The following is a 17,847-nucleotide window of genomic DNA, read 5'->3' on the forward strand; positions in this document are numbered from 1 at the left end:
AGAAAGCGCGAAATCTGTTCAGCATCTAACCTCTGAGAAGCAAGTTATGATTCGTCATAGGAATCAGTGGGTGTCGCTGGGATCAGTGTGGTGTTATGGTAAATATCCCCGGGCCACCTCTCTGCTGCAGTTGACATAATAACTCAAGGTATGTTTATTCTTGCTGATCTGTGTTTTGAAATGAAAACTAAGAGGCACAGGAAATGTCTGTACTTTCTGCTCTCCTTGTCCTTCTCCGAGAACAAATATGATTTATGATGAAAAAAAAATATCCAAGTGATGAGAGAGAGAGAGAGAGAGAGAGAGAGAGAGAGAGATTTATAACTATGAGAAGAATGTAGCGACTGGCATGTGGTCTAATCGCTTGGTGAAGCTGATACTAAGGAAGTGGAAAATGTTTGTTTGTGTGTGTGTGTGTGTGTGTGTGTGTGTGTTATAAATGCTGTTACGGCCCCTTCGCTCTTCCTTGTCTCGCTGCCAAGGCTAGACATTTTCATTGACCCAGTGCTACTGTGAGTGTGTCTTCCTACCTAAGTCACTGACCTGCTGGACCAATGCATCAGATCTTTTATTGCTGGGTTCCTCCACACGACACTTCCATCCAGCATATGTAACGTCTCGTCTTTACTGCAGTGGTTATTATGTGAGTTCCTTCGTTGTAATGATTGCACTGTGCATGAATGTCCCAGTGGCTGCTTAAAGAATCCTGTTAGCTGACATTTCTGTTAAACCAGATTCTCAGTCTCTCTCTCTCTATCTGTCTGTCTGTCTGTCTGTCTGTCTGTCTGTCTGTCTCTCTCTCTCTCTCTCTCTCTCTCTCCCCGTTGGTAAAATGTTAAAATAATTCACGGGTGGTTGGAGGTGGATGAAGCGGGTGGGTGTGGGTATCAATTGCTTTCCTTGAATCACAGGCTCTGACTTACGTCCTAAGTCGCAGAGGGATTCCCACCTGACTGAGCCAGAATTTTTTTTTTTTTTTTTTTTTTTTTTTACTCTGGCACTGGACTAGGCCAGAGTGAGTCGACATCAACAGCGTGAGAAGATTCTTTTGACTCCACAGTCATCAAAATCAGTCCATAACTGTGGAATTCGCAGTACAAATGAACAAATGGGTGGACTGAAAATTCTCATCCTCATTCAGCTACTCTTGGGTCAACGACTTCGTCTTCGGGAAGTTTATTCGATTAAGTCACAGGGGAGAAACGTTTTGCAGTCTGTATCGTCTCGTAAATCCCCAGCTATTTATTATATGGACGGCCACAGGTATTGTGCTTAGACTACTTCAATACGTTTTTGTTTAGCAGGTATATTCTAGTCGTCGAAGGGTTGAAACTGTCTTGTTCAATCCTTGAATTGCTAGAATTTCCCTTATCTGTATAAAATAGTCAGGATCCAGCCTGAATATTGTAGTCAGTTTTAGCAATGGCAAGGAAAGTTGTAAAAATCCTTGAGTAGATTTCCACCATGCATAACCCAAAGCAGTAGATTACATAGTACATACATGTACAGTCCCCAGGAAAAAAAAATGTTACGTTTCTCCTTCTGACCCTCGGTAACCCATATTGTAACATCATATTAACCTGGGTAAAGTTGCATGTGGTCATTATAATTGGATCTGGTCGGTAAGCAGTTACTCTTAACTCACTGTTACTTTTAACTAACAAAACTAATACAATCTTACGAACTATTGAGAGAAGGGAGTGTACATAAAGCTACGTCTTCAATACGTTATACTTGCTGGCTCCAAATTATATTATTTAGCTTAGATCACTCCGACGGTTTAAAGATGGGTATATTTAAACCCTCGAGTTGGAAAAATCTCTCTTAAGCTGCATAACACCATCTGGAAGCCGCAAATCAATATGCAAAGATGTCAGCATAGGATGTGCGCCTTAGAGGTGATGATGTTAATGAAGGCTGTATCTAATTAATCCAGTTTGGGGTGTATCATATAAACTCAAGGATATCGCTTGGAGATAGCCAGGATGAAGTTAATAAAGAACATCGCTAGAGTTAGGGCCTAAGATTATGGTTTAAACGTTACGTCACATTAGAAACAATGAGTGTTAGCGCGTGGTCACATGTGTGCTGGAACAAGTGCTGGTAACTTGCAAACAACACAGTAACGAATGAAAGAAAAGCAGTCGGGATCCGAATGCTACTCGCCCGCCAGAACATGCTGTTGGCCAAGTCCAAGATTACGGCCATTTCTTGATACCCTGGAGGTTTCATGTTGGTAGACCAAGCCGTTCATGATATATAATGGTGCTAAAGGCGAGAGATAAAAACTAGTTGACCTTTGGCATCCATTTTGGTGGCCTTGACCTTGACCCCGGGTGCCCATTTTCGAACTCGTCCAAGATTTTGGCCATGTCTTGATACCCTGAAGGTTTCATGTCGATAGTTCAAGCCGTCCATGAAATATAATGGGAAAACACAAACACACACACACACACACACACACACACACACACACAGGTAGGGAAAAATATTATCGCTCCGCCTTCTAAAAGCGGGTTATAACAAGCTGCAAACATGTTGGAAACAGCAGTGTCCACATCATGCTGGCAACATCACGATGAAGTCTCAGCTGCCTCGTATGGACACAGTCATCCCACCACCTATGCTGCCAGTAGGTTCGAAGCTGCACTGAAACATCATTGCATACATCTGTCCAAATACTGCTACATACATGTTGCCAGCTGTGTTATCAACACATGTTCGGGGGCACGTGCGGATGCACCCTTACCTAAGCAGTAGGGTCAAATCGTGTGACTTAGGCGGAATGACCGTACATTTCCTCTCCGTAGGCTTATTGTAAAGAACGTATATGAAAAAAAAAATGCAATAACAATGAATCAATTGCTGCAAGCATACGTAATGTTGTTCTGGTTAAAGAATATTTAACAAGAGAATGCCCAAACCAAGACTCCTAAATTTTGAGATGATTGTACGGACTGCAAGTAAGAGACTGCAGCTCATGAACAGAGGGAAGTACATGCTAAGAAAGACAATTATTCCAGAGTTGACCACCGGAGTAAGTGAAGGACCGGGAGTGCCTCTTAACTGTTGCATTAGGACTAGAGAGAATGAGGTCAGAATGGGTTGCCTGATGGGTGCTACGCGGCCGCTGTAATTAGAGAGGGATGTAAGCAGAGTGTGTTTTTTTTTTTTTTTTATGTGTCCGACTCTGGGTATAAGCTTCACAGCCTGCTCACAAGGCCCAGTGGTCCTCCTACATACCATACACCACTACATGTCACCGCTTTGGCGCTAACACCCACCGTCCATATTGAATACACGCTAGGGCTATCTCATACAGGACTGGTGTATTGGTATTAGCGGGGGTATTTTACGATATGTCGGCGGGCCTTCTGGTAGATCGGTAAAGTCTGCCTTAAACTGTTCCCTGCCCCAGCAGTGATTTGAACCTAGGTCCGTTCAGAATAGTAGTGGCCACTGAAGCACTGACAGAAGGTGAAAGATGCAACGGTGACCCAATGAGGCAGAGACAGAAGGGAGTCAATATATGTGGGTTGGGGGGGAGGAGTTGATGATGAGACAGTAAACCGTTGACTTACCCCCTTTAGAAAAGCCATTTATGTTGACTCCCTTCCCCTCCTCCCCCATAGCTCACAATGAAGGTGCATTTCACAGAGGGGCGAATCACTGAAAAACAGATTTTACCTGCGAATGTTGTTATCCTTCCGTGATAAGTCCCAAGATAATATTTAAAAAGTGTTGGATACTGAGTGATGAATGACTGGGTTGTATCTCGTAGAAAAGTGCGAGATATGCCTATGGGAGATTTTTGTGGGCTTAAAGGTAATGAAACTGAGTTTCTGATGAAATAAAAACAAGAAGGCTTCTTTTATCCTAGGTAATAATAATAAACCAGGTGCACCTTAGTCACATCCCATGGCTGTAGAAGTGACTGCTGTGATGGATCATGGACAATTGAGAATGCTAGGCTCGAATTCACAAACTTTTGATAATTTTCATCTGTTAACTGCGATTATTTCTGAAAGTTCAGCAGGGAAATGAGGCAGCATAATCATATATGTCTTATTCTTTCTACTAAAGTTAGTAGCAGTTACGAGAGAAAATTTATTGTAAATCTATCTGTTGATCTCACACACAACCACTGTAAATCATGGTCAGTGAGAGTGACAAATCACAAGTGAATGGACTAGATTTTTTTTTTTTTTATGCTAGGAAGAAGGAACCAAAGGCCATAAGCCCGCAATAACAGTTCCCTCCAAGGGAAAAACAAAATACAATAGAGAGCCAAATTCAAGATCCGATCATTTCGAGATGCCTGGACACACTGGGTTTGAAAGACTGGAGATCCTAGGGAGCAGGAAATACAAACAGAGGGAGACAGTTCCAGAGCTGACCTGTTGCATAAATGAAAGACTGGGAGTAACGGTTAACTCTTGCATTAGAGAGTTGGACAGAAAAGGGATGAGAGTATGCTGCTAGACGGGTGCTACACGCCCATCATAGAGGTGGAGGAATGCATGCAGACAGTTCAGAGGAGCAGTGACCATTAAAATGGCGATAGAAAAGAGATAAAGATGCAACAGTGCGGCGACGAGACAGAGGTTGAAGGGAGTCGGAAAGATGAGGAGAGTTAATGAGACGAAAAGCCTTTGACTCCACCCTATTGAGAAGAGCTGTATGTGGGAAGCCTCCCCACACATGAGAGTTGTACCCCACACAGGGGCGGATAAAACCCCTGTACAGAGTCAACAGTTGTGCAGGGGTAAAGAAATAACGGAGTCGGCTTAGCACACCCAGTCTCTTGAAAGCAGATTTTCAAGAGATAAAATACGATCTTTCCAAGATAAGTCCCGAGTAAATGAAACCCCAAGCATGTTCTAGGATGATGCAGAATTAAGCTGAATATTATTAAACATTAGTGCGTACACATGTGGAAGATTTTGTCGGGTTGACAGGTGTACGGACTGAGTCTTAGATGCATTAAAAAAAACAGATTATTTTTACCCCAGTCAGAGATATGAGCCAAGTCAGACATTAGGTGTGCCATAGACTCATCCCTTGTTTGCTGAAGTAACTGCTGAGATGGGCGTTGCGGGAACCGAATGGAAAGCTGAAGGGTGGAGTGATCAGCGTATGAATGGATAGGGTTAGATGTAGAGCTTAGAAGGTCATTGATGAATAAAAGGAAAAGAGTTGGTGATAGGACAGAGCCCTGAGGAACATCACTGTTGATAGATCTAGGAGAAGAACGATGGCCGTCTACAACAGCGGCAACAGAACGACCAGAAAGGAAGCTAGCTATGAAGACACAGATAGAAGGATAGAAACCGTAAGAGGGCAGTTTGGAAATTAAAGATTTATGCCAGACTCAATCGAAAGCCTTTGAGATGTCAAGTGCAAGTGTGAGGCAGGATAGGACTACCACACTAAGGGAATTGATTATGACTGTTTTTTGGCTCGACCCTAGCCTTAACACAGATATACATTCGGTGTTTTGCTTCCATGTGTGTATTGTCACCTAGTCTGTGCACTTTAATTTGGATTATAACTACAAACTTTAAATCGTCAATGCTTAGCTGTAGCAAGAGATAATTACGACCAAAACTGTTGTCTCTCCATCTTTAACATTTACTGCAACGAGAGATTAGCATAAGCAATATTACTGTCTTCATCTTGAATGCTCAGATGCAACAAGAGATTGACACAACATAAATACAGTGTAAGAACAGCCCAACAGAGTAGTGGTTTATTTGAACACAAAGCATCCAGTGATCACCATATTGACTGGACAGGCTCCAAGATTCTAGCAAGATCAAAAAGCTTAGATGAAAGAAATGTAATAGAATCTTGCCTAATATCTGGCACATATGAAAAGAATGTAAACATGAGCTATGGTCATTTTAAGTGTGATAAATTGTTAACTGAATTAATTTTAAAGCAGTATCCCCCAGACTAACACGTGATTGTTCCCTGTCATCTCCTTGTGGTGTAGTCACACCTGTGTGGGACACACCAAGCATTAATCCTCTAGGTCTTAAGTTAAGCAGCAGTATTTATCCCTTCCTCTCTCTCCTCTCTCCCCTACCCCCTCCCTCCCATTCCCCTTTCCTCCCCTCCTACTCCCTCCTCCTTTGTCACGTGCATTTTTTTTATTCAGGTCATCCTTTCTTGTGTTCCACTCCCTGCTGCAGGTGACCCTAAGTTAATCCGCAGGTAAAAATTCAGGTCATCCATTGTTCTGTGTGCCACTACCTGCTGCGGGTGTTCATAAAAGACCTCTACCCTTTACGTTTCTGTCTCACTCTGTCTGAAGATGTAATATACGAAAGTACTCACTGTCGCTCCTTTCATTTCTCCTGCGGTTAGTTTGCATGCATATCTTCGGGGTGAAGTGAAGTCTGCATATATATATATCTTTTATGTGTCCGACTCTGGGCAAAGGCTTCAGGGCCCATTCCAAGGCCCAGAAGTCCTCCTACACACCTCCACGAGTCCACATGGCACTAACACCCATCGTCCATATTGAATATATGTTAGGGCTGTCTCATACAGGACTGGTGTACTGGTATTAGCAGGGGTATTTTTACGACATTTCGGCGAGTCTTTTGGTAGAGCATTGAAGTCTGCTTTTATGAAATTCAAATCCTTAGACTGTTCCCTTCCCCAGCTGGGATTCGATCCTGGGTCCATTATGACTGCAGGCCGCCTTTCTACAAGTTCAGCCATTACTTACTCCTTTGAACTGTATGTTTTTTTTTTTTCCCCCAGTGACAACAGGCCCCATATCATTCAATAGGAATGGTTGCGCTACTCCGACGTGACGTCTTAGCTGCATGTTCCGTATGGTCAAAACATGTGCCAATAAATGTCGTTAATTCATAAATGGTTATAACAGTGTATCTGATGCCAATACCCACATATAGTGGCACATGTTTATTTACTTCTTGGAAATTGTCCAATTACAGACTGATTGAAGAAATAACGGCCCCTGTCAATAAACGCAAAGTACAATATTAAGGAAGAGAAGCCATAAAAATATGGTAATATCAGAGATATGAGGAGTAGAACGCTTCAGATATTGCCCCGCCCAATAGTGTAGAGGCTGTGTTCAAATGCGTGGCTCGTGTGTGGTCATGACATTGCCCGCAACGCTTCTGGTCAGAGATTAGTAATCATGAGTGTACTTCACAAAGGAACGTCTGATACTGTTATCACCTTCACTATGATAACGCCATTTTCTTTATTATGTCATTGTTACAAAGAAAGGTCACTATTAAAGACTTTTCGAATCTTGTTGATTTATATAGAGACAAATATAGATATTCCGCATTGTTCCATTTATTACCATGGGACTCTCCTAAGCTGAAGAATACGTTTGGAAGCAGCAGCAAATTAAACTAACGACCTACATAAGAAGTGGTTGATGCTTTAGGTATACTGACAGAGTTCTCAGTATCATTTGGCCCAGTAAGATGCCATGACCCGGAGGGAAAAAAAAAAAAAAGGGTGGTTGACCACCATTGTAGGCTACTTTACTGCCCATTACTTCGCATTATTGGACAATGTTTACGACGTAGTTATCGCCCGCCTTTAGAAGGCAGAGCGATAACGTTTTTGTCTGCCTCTGCGTGTGTGTGTGTGTGTGTGTGTGTGTGTGTGTGTGTGTGTGTGTGTGTGTGTGTGTGTGTGTGTGTGTGTGTGTGTGTGTGTATCTCTTCCCATTATATATCATGAACGGCTTGAGCTATCAACATGAAACTTTCAAAATATCAAGACATGGCCAAAATCTTGGACTAGTTCGAAAATGGGCACCCTGGGTCAAGGTCAAGGTCACCAAAATGGCTGCCAAAGGCCAACTAGTTTATATTGCCCGCCTTTAGCACCATTATATATCATGAACGGCTTGAGCTACCAACATGAAATCTTCAGGATATCAAGATATGTCTTAAATCTTGGACTTGGCCAACACCATATTCTGGTGGGTGATCAGCATTCGGCTCCCGAATATTTTTCTTTCATTTTGTACATCTTCGCAGCCCTATTACCACAGAGGCATATAATCTCTCTCTCTCTCTCTCTCTCTCTCTCTCTCTCTCTCTCTCTCTCTCTCTCTCTCTCTCTCTCTCTCTCTCTCTCTCTCTGATTATGTTGCTAAATCACTCCACTAATCCAAAGTTTACGCTACACCCTCTTCCCTCTTTATGCACACACACACACACACACACACACACACACACACACACACACACACACACACACACACACAGACAAGCTCATGCAAGCATAAGCGCTAACGAAAACAAGCACACACACACACACACACACACACACACACACACAGATTGGCCTTGTGGAGGCTATCGGTACGGTACGATAGCGTGAGTGTGAACACTAGTAGCAGTAGTAGTTGTTCCCTAGGCAGTCTGGCCGAACAGCCCCGAGTCCCTAAGGAAGGCCATGGCAGCGTCATGCACCCTCGCAGGCAGAATCGCTCTCGTCACAGGTAACATTGTATGCACTTTATCATATACAGCAGCTTGACTTCATCTGTTGAAAGAAGTGTTTGTTAATTTGTGTTTGCTACTTTTCCAAGGTACTGGAGAGGGATGCCTTCATGTGGTGGCACCGATATAACCGGTCGGATAAACTACCTATACAAACGTCCCTCAGCTGCATCCCTTCCCCGAAAGTTGGATGGTGAACTGTCTCAGGAGGAATCCAACAAGTTCACGTTACAGATGAACCCAGGGGCTAAGAGGACTACTACTAATACTGCTGCTGCCTCAAGATATTTGTTGAAATGGGAGAGCGTCCCTCTAGTGATGGATAATGAAGGTTACATCTCACTCCACCATTTCGAAAAATTTTCTGTATTACATAGCAAGATGTGTAAGCTGCGAGAATAAATGGGAAAAATAAGTTATGGTTGAGGACTGGCTATTTCTTCCGGCTCAAACTACAATAGTTTTCAGTAAAAATTTTTAATTCAGCAAATGCCTTACACAGAAACTGGTGCGATATTTATGGTAAGTTCTTCAGTACGAGAATCTCCCCTTAAGTGAATAAAATCGTCCGTCAGCTGCAAGAATAGTGTACAAAGAACGCCAGCGGATTGAAAGGTTAATGGCAATGAGGAAAAGTTTTCAATTACACAGTTATTTTTGCAAGTAGTGTCAATAATTTACATTTACAAGACATACCGTACAACATGCAACATAATATTAATCCCATCACTACGAGGACGTATCAGTACATATACTCTTGGTAACTCTAGATAATATGAGTCATTTAGGAAAGAACTTTTGACATGAAGCGATTAATGAAGGTCTTATTTCATCGATATAGTGCGAAAGACCTCGTCTGAGAAATTCGTTTAAAAATAACATAAATATCATGAAAAATGCGTAAAAAGTACGTTAAGGTGTAACACGCACAATAAAATGATAAGTGAGATTGGGCTGAGAGTGGTGATGCTAAATCCAGAGCTACAAATACCACTGAACTTGCACTCACAAACTGCTGGAATGACACAAAATATGTAATAGATCCAGAATATCGTTACACAAGAGCCTATAATCTCCGGAATATCGTAAAAAGTTTGTAAAAATGACTTATGATACAGTTAGATTTCGTTAATATCTCAAGATCTAGATAAAAAACGCTAAATCGTCAACACTGTTAGAGATGCTGCTCAGCTGACGACAACACAAGCACATTTCCCTAACCAACTTGCCAGTCACCATGATGGCTTACTACCGCCGCTTGGCGACTGAGTGGCGTACCCTGCGGCAGACGACTCAGGGGCCTGTATTCACGTTGGTTGAGGAACCTCCCTAACACCTTCTCCTAAGCGATTTATTTCTTTTTCTTCTGTCTTATATATATACTGTACTTCCAATATCGTCATACTCTCCGTAAATAATGTACAAATAGATATTAACTATCCATATTAAAAAATAAGTCGCAAAAGGAAGAGGTGTTAGGAAGCTGCAGAGGTGTTAGGAATCTCCCTTAGCCGACGAGAATACGAGCCCAGGTCAGTCGTGTACAGATGATAACACAGCAAGTCTCTTAGCCGCCACTGCAGGACAAGTTGTTTGTAGTGTATTCTTGCTGTTGCCACACGATTTCATTCCACCTGAGAGAGCGCCCTAACACTGATGGGGTTAAGGAATGGTACAGCACACCCTCCGAAGCGAAGACTTTCTCTTAAGCTGAGTACAATTTTAAAATAGCCAAATAATGAATACCTTACCGGACTGAAGGGGCTAATGATGATGTCCGTTTGACATTTTATTCTAGCTAGCGCCAAAGGATTTAATATAACTTAGGATAATTGAAAGTGATGAATATCCAAACATTGTGCTGATTGTCTTCTCAGTTTTCTTGTAGCTGTTATTATGTATTGTAAAAATTTCAGATAATTTTATAATGAAAATACCAGCAAGAGATGTACCAATTAATATCAACAATTATTAAACCTCTGGATCGGTGTTTATTAAAGCTCTATAAGCCTTAGGAGGACTCGAAAATCCTTATGAGCGCCCGTAAACACAGGAGAAATCCCAAGAGCTATTTATGAAAGCACGTAAGCGCTGTGACTTCTCACATCTCGGGGCCCAGTTAGGAATGGTGGACAGCTGTCACCAGGACTTAGTTTCGCACGAGCGATACAGGAGGCAAGATGGCCGACCGACAAACACTCCGAATGTGTAGCCCACACCATTTTCGTCCTCGCAGACATATGTGATGTGTGCAATGATGGTACACACACACACACACACACACACACACACACACACACACACACACACACGGTTTAAAGGTGGTCTACTATCTTCAGGCAAAGGTGTTAAATTCCTTGAGAATATCTTGTACATAGTTTCCAATACTCCTCATCCAAAGGCAGCCGCTAGTTGGCGTCCATACACCCAATGAAGTCAGCAACGCTAATGGTGGGTATACCGTATCTACTCTTTTGATCTCGGGTACAGCTAAATGTTGTCTGAACAACCTAACTATTACTGAACAACCCAGGTTTTTCCGCCATAACTAAATAGGTCCTGTATGGCACCTACGGATGGTATATTCTTCTTTAGAATCTGGTAACCATTTGTAGTGCTGGTTAGATTTTCTTATGAAAACTTTGATGAGGCCAGTGTAATGCAATGATGGTTACTGGGCGCTGAACAAATACTTGAGATGCAACAGGCAGTCACAGTGATGGCGGCAAAAAAACTTTTAGTCCAGAATAACACTTATTACGTGGTGACAACTCTTCATCACCACTTACTTGACTGGCATATATAGGTCATATTGGAAGTGACTAGGGATAATTCATAAGACATCTTCCTTAGTAGTTCATTCTGCACTCATATATCTCGGTATCCTCTTGCTTGTTACTTATATCAGGTGGGGCAATATTAAATCGTTATAATTAACATTCAACACAAAGTAAGTGGTCATTAAGCAAAAAAAAAAAAATCGTTATGGAAGATGTGCTACGAAACCTGCCAAGTCACACAGAATATGGCATAAAATCTCAGGGCACATGAACAGTTTGGTGAGATAACACCGCCTTTGTTGACTGTACGGCAGCCTAAGTCTTTGGTAACCAAGCAGTGTGTAGTTGTGTAAAATTATGCTGGTCAGTAAGGTTTCTCAAAACCACATTGTCATACTGTTAGTTTCCCTGTTATCATCAGATTGGAGAAGTGCTCACCGGTTCTGTATTATCACTAATCCTTTCAGTGCAATGAAATATTATTAATATTATATTTGCTACCTCCAGGTGATATCATGTTCCTCCTAACATGAATGAGTTTGTATGAAGGTAAGAAGAAGAATGAATAATTGGAATGAATGGATTAACCCCTCCCGTCCGGCAGTTGTCGCAAGCGCTTCACACAGCCGGGCATTCCCGACAGAAATCGGCAAAATCGTCTATCTTTAAACCTTCATATCTCTTTAATACTTAACCAATTGCAACAAATGAGGTTTCATATTACTCATCAATCCTTCGATTTCAAGTTGATGGCATCAAATGTTCCGTGAAATGCAGATAGGGAGAGTGAGTGAGTGGGGAATGAGGGCAATTTTTGGTGTTTTTTTGCCGGTGTCCGTATGCGTGGCCGAGGTTCGGTGACACAACAATGGCTTACACTATAGTCGTGGCGCACGAGTCTGAGGTTGTCATTATCGTACCCAGGTAACTTACCAATCAAAAGTGCGTCCGATTTCGTTTCAAATTATACACGAATCATATTATGCACGAATATCATTATACACGAACATATTATACACGAATCACATGCGTCTCATATTATACACGAAATCAGACGTACTTTTGAATGGTAGTTGCCAGGGTACGATAATAACAACCTCAGAGTTGCGCGCCGCGACTATGGCCCACCACAATGATATCACTTTGATGACACTTCCAGGAGACCAAAATCCACTACAAACACTGTTTCCGTAAATATTTTTCCATAATTGGTCATACTTGGTAAATGAAGGCCGGTCCCAGTAACAACGACCTTTAACTCATGCTGCTCGTCTTCCTCGTTACAGACAGACAGACAGACTCTCTCTCTCTCTCTCTCTCTCTCTCTCTCTCTCTCTCTATCTCTCACGGAACTTTATGTTTGGCTAGGATTGTTGCTCGACTCTGTCACTGGTGACCGGGTAGAAGTCTGGGTATTGCAACTCCTAGAAATAGTACTATTACTACTAGAGGTACAAGTACAACTACCACTATAACAACTACTACTAATACTACAACTACCACTACTACAAGTACTACTACCACTACCACAACTACTGTACTACTATTACAGCTACATCTTCTATTATTACTACCAGACCTACAACACATACTACCACTACTACTACCACAACAAGTACTACTACCAAAAAAAAATGTGAACCAAGTACCGGTAGTCATTTACGTATTGCCCACAAATGGAAATACTTACCACTGTGACTCTTTCCTCTGAGTTATACTTTTTCATCATAAATATATATAAACAATTGTTTCCCAAATAAAATAAGGCAGCGAGTTTATCATGAAACATTACTTTTGCCTCCAATATTCACATAAATATACGCAGAGCAGTGAAATCATATTTTCTATTTCAGCAAAAAACAACATACCAGTATGTACAAAACTAACTTATTCATAATACCCAGACTCCTACCACTCGGTCTTTGCGTGGAAGTCAAAGAAACAGTCAGTACACAGTGCAACCTCACATTCAGCACACCACCACCTCGTCATACGGCATTGCTGTGGTCGGTGTGATGAATTGGCACAAACATACCAAAGCCGGAAGGCTTCTTTGCCTCAAGGTGTGCGAGGTAATTTTTGTTTATATATATATATATATATATATATATATATATATATATATATATATATATATATATATATATATATATATACCTAGGCTGCTTCACCCAAGGAAAGAGAGGTAACCGAGACAGGACGGCACACTCCCCGTTTACTCATCCATTCAAACACATTCATTCGCATCTTAGCCCCAAAGGGGAGAACGGATAAAACCTCACCGCACCACACTGCACAAGGGTCAACTGCACAATGCAATCAGTGACATACGCAGCAGGGCCCGACAGCAGAGCTGGTTTACCCCTGCCACATCATAACAGACTCATCCCCTTACCCGCACCTGACCTGAAATAGCTGATCAGACCAAATGCGGAAGAATATCCCCTCAGGGCTGCGTCATCACTTATTCATTCACAATTTCTCTCCACCCATTTCTGTCACGCACAGCCACTCTTCCTTGCTCAACAGACATCCCTCTCGCATCCAGCGCTCTCTTCACACTGTCCATCCATCCTATTCGTGGTCTTCCTCTCAGCCTTACACCTCTCACATCAGATCTAGTTATCTTTTTCACCAATCGCTCATTATCCATGAAATGCCTGCTGAGGTAGTCCCTGCACTCCAGATGGTCAGGCAGTTCCTGTATACTGTGCCTCCATTTCATGGAAGGTTTGACCTGTCCATATCTCTCCAGAAGGCTGTAAATACATCCATCCTTCTCAAACTGTCTGAGGGATGTGCTGGTCTGTGGAACACCCTTGTACAGAATGACTGCATTCAGTACACAGATGTCCAGTACATGTAGGAATGCCTTCTTATACCACTTACAACACCTCCTTAGACAGTGAATTGTGCCGATCTGCATATCTGATTTATCGACAAGTCGCATCTTCAAGTTATAGTCCATAACAGCATCAGGCTTGAAGGCTGACTGCCTGTGTCAATCATCTTACCTTCGTGGACTGTGGAGAGGACATTCATCCTCCTCTTATCATGCTAGTAAATTGCCAGGAGTTTACCTGATTGCAAGGTCCTGCACTCCCCCTTCACGATGCCTTTGGGAAAGGATGGCCAATGCTTCCTCTTTGCACGGACAGTGCCACATGATCCAATTTGGTGTTCTTGCAGACACTTTGCAAGACTTCGTGCCGTATAATAATTATCAGTGTAAAGGATATGGTTGCCACCGAAGTACCTGTCCATTAGTTTCTTGACCACAGAGCCAGAGAAACCATGGGAATCATCCTTTGACAACATGGCATCACTCATTGTTTACACAATGAAATCAAGCACGTACCCAGTTTTGCAGTCACACAGTACAAAGAACTTTATTCCAAAACAATGTCTCTTTGATGGAATGTACTGAATGAAGGCAAGACGTCCCCTGAACAAAACAAGCGACTCGTCAATAACAACCTTCTGAAATAGCCTGAAAAATGATCGAAAAATTTCCTTCATCATCTTCAGAATCGATTGAAATTTCCACAGCCTATTGTTTGGATGTGGGCCCATATTCATGGAAAAATGTAAGCACCTTGGGATATCAAGATATCGGTCACGTGGCATACACTTGCCGAATACTGGCGTCACAGCAATATCGTCCACGAGCCAGTAATCGTGTATGTTATGTTTTCTAACATGAGGCATCAACATTGTCAATGCTTGCCAAACATACATTTCGATAACACTTGTTGCAGTCCATTACTTCATATTTGTACTCTCTCTCAGGTGTGAGGTTTCAGCCCAATTGCAGCAGAAATCCCTGAAACAGTTCACTTCTTTCACAATGAACTCCATCACTGCTGTTGTGAAAAAAGCAAGGAAGAAGTCCACTGCAGAAGAAGCTCTGTTGCAGGGAAATTGTGGCTGCACACCTGCATTTGTGTCATCAAACACAGGTACTTCAGGCTGAAACCTCCTCCCTTCCTCCCACACAAAGGTTTCTAACCTACCTGTCCATGGCTCCTGTCGTGTCTGCTTTGCACGTGATCTGCCCCGTGCCCTGCCATGGCCCCTAGCGTGGTGGTGTGGTGGTGATTCCGCCGACTTACCACTAGATGGGGCAGGTGATGAGGCATGGTGAGGCACGTGGTGAGGCCTGAAGTAAGGCAGGTCGGTGTGGCGAGGCTGGTCGGCGTGGTGAAGCAAGGCCTGGAGTGATGAAGGCCTGTGTGGGGATGCACGTGGTGATGCATAAAGTGATGCAGGCCGTGTGGGTGAATGTGGTAGTAATGGTGTATGGGTGGAAAATGCCATCCTATGCCACTCTCATGCCCAGCGGCTCAGCCTACAGCATTTTCTCCTCCCTCCAGCCTCCTTGCTTCCTTCACTCTCTACCTCCCCCACCACTTTCTCCACTGTGCGTATTTCACCTTCTGCAGGATCATCAACTATATCTGTAGACTGTAGCACCAGTCGAACAGGGCAGTACTCCCGAGGTTGATGGCAAGCTGGTGACAGGGAGAGCTGGAGCTCCCGTTTCACCAGCCCTCAGGACTTGATCCTGACCACCTCCCTTTTCTGAACATTTTCAGTGCATTCATTTACACAGAGAGTAGGCCAGCATGCTCTCATGATACCTCTACCTTCAACTGTCTACACCACACTACATGCGCATAACATATCACACCTTCTATTCACATCTTTAGTAATGGCCGCTGCAATCTTACAATCAAATGAGGTGGTATCTCGGATTGCCACCACCGGCAGGGTAGGGCTGGAGGCACAGGGTCCTCCCGGTCGCTATCAAGCGACTGTGCCAGCAGCGACTGTTGCTATTTCCGGGAATGCTCGTCGGCGAAGAGGTGACGGTGCGGCCTTATTCTTTACCAACATCCGCGGCCTTACCACAAATTTAAACTCAGTTCATTTTTTCCTTCAGTCCATAACCCCTTTGGCCCTTTTCCTCACAGAACCACAAATCTCACCCTCTACCAATATATCTCCATTTTGTTTTCCCGGTTACCATCTCCTTACAAACTTTCGAAACAAGGGCGGCACCTGTTGTTATATCAAATCCCAATATGCAGTTGACACTATTTTAAACTTCACTTCATCCAGTTTTGATTACTCATTATATAAATTAAATTGCCAAAACATTACCAAATATATCTGTGTAGTTTATCGTTCCCCCAATGCTTCTTCGGAACCCAGTGTATTTGATTCCATATCCACTCAGTTGAGTAACCTTGGCCTTGCCCTTGGCAATGAAATTACCATTTTGGGTGATTTTAACATACACAATGTTGAATGGTTATTGCATTCTGCCCGGACTGACGACGCTGGTCTAGAATGCGAGCTGTTTGCGGAATCGTTTAATCTCACCCAGTTGGTAAAGCAACCAACCAGAATACCTGATAATCCTGACCATAATGCCCATCTCTTGGATTTATTCTTGACAAATAATCCAGATCAATACAGGATAGAGGTACTGTCACCACTTGGATCCTCTGACCACAATCTCATCAAAGCCTCATTAGTTAACCCTCCTACACCTCCCCATTCCGAACCTGTCAGGGTGACCCGATGGCACTTTGACAGGGCAGACTGGGATGGATTTAGAAATTATCTTGCTGATGTTCCATGGCAGTCTTTCTTCTCTAGTGATCCCAATTCTACCCAGTCCCACATTTGTGACTTAGTACTAGCTGGTATGGATTTATTCATACCAAGTCAACAATTCACTAAAAGATCAAACTCTCCAAAATGGTTTGATGGCAATTGTGCCAGAGCAACAGCCCAAAAGTCATTAGCATATAACTCTTACTTAAAATCAAAAGCACCTGAATCACTCTCCCAATTTAAAATTGCTAGAAATCATGCAAAAGCTGTATTAAATCTATCTAAATCAAACTTTCTTCAAAAGCAAGCATCAAAACTACTTAACAACCCTAATGACAATAGAATATTCTGGTCAACTCTTAATTCTTTCAATAATAACTTTAACAAGTCATCTTCCATTCCCCCAGTAAAATCTTCAGATGGCAATATTACAAATGACCCACGTGGGAAAGCAGATATCTTTGCTAGTACCTTTGCAAGAAACTCTACCATAGATGATACCAGCCAGAGTGTCTCAGTACTGGAACTTGATTCTCCCGAAATTGCCCCACTTAAAATACAGACAAGATTTGTAAAATCCATCCTAGACAATTTACCTACCAACAAAGCTCCAGGTCCAGATGGAATTCCGCCAATTGTTTTGAAAAAATTTTCCTCTGAACTTGCCTCTGTCCTAGCTAAATTATTCAGACTATGCATACGTACTTCTTTATTCCCAAATTCATGGAAAGAAGCCAATATCCACCCAGTTCCGAAGAAAGGAAGTTCGTCTGACCCCTCCAATTACTGACCAATAGCTATCACATCTTCTCTTGGTAAGGTATTTGAAACTTTAATTAACAAGCATATTGTTAAACATCTTGAATCCAACAACTTAATTAATGATAGACAATACGGTTTTCGCCACGAAAGATCCACCATTGACATACTCAATCTCT

At 42.5% G+C, this 17,847-nt stretch overlaps 1 protein-coding gene across 1 annotated transcript in view; it reads left to right on the forward strand.

Moving 5' to 3' along the window:
• The first annotated feature begins 2,578 nt into the window (after window positions 1–2,578).
• LOC145394479 ((3R)-3-hydroxyacyl-CoA dehydrogenase-like) overlaps window positions 2,579–17,847 on the forward strand; it is a 69,537-nt gene continuing 54,268 nt past the window's right edge. Inside the window, exons 1-2 of the mRNA XM_080268332.1 lie at window positions 2,579–2,632; window positions 8,422–8,506. Coding sequence (XP_080124458.1) covers window positions 2,579–2,632; window positions 8,422–8,506 — 139 coding nt within the window. The remainder of the gene's footprint in view (window positions 2,633–8,421; window positions 8,507–17,847) is intronic.

The sequence above is a fragment of the Coenobita brevimanus genome, chromosome 27 (assembly GCF_032717465.1).
Source record: "Coenobita brevimanus isolate Jiangsu-jjx chromosome 27, ASM3271746v2, whole genome shotgun sequence".
In the NCBI taxonomy this organism is placed as follows: domain Eukaryota; kingdom Metazoa; phylum Arthropoda; class Malacostraca; order Decapoda; family Coenobitidae; genus Coenobita; species Coenobita brevimanus.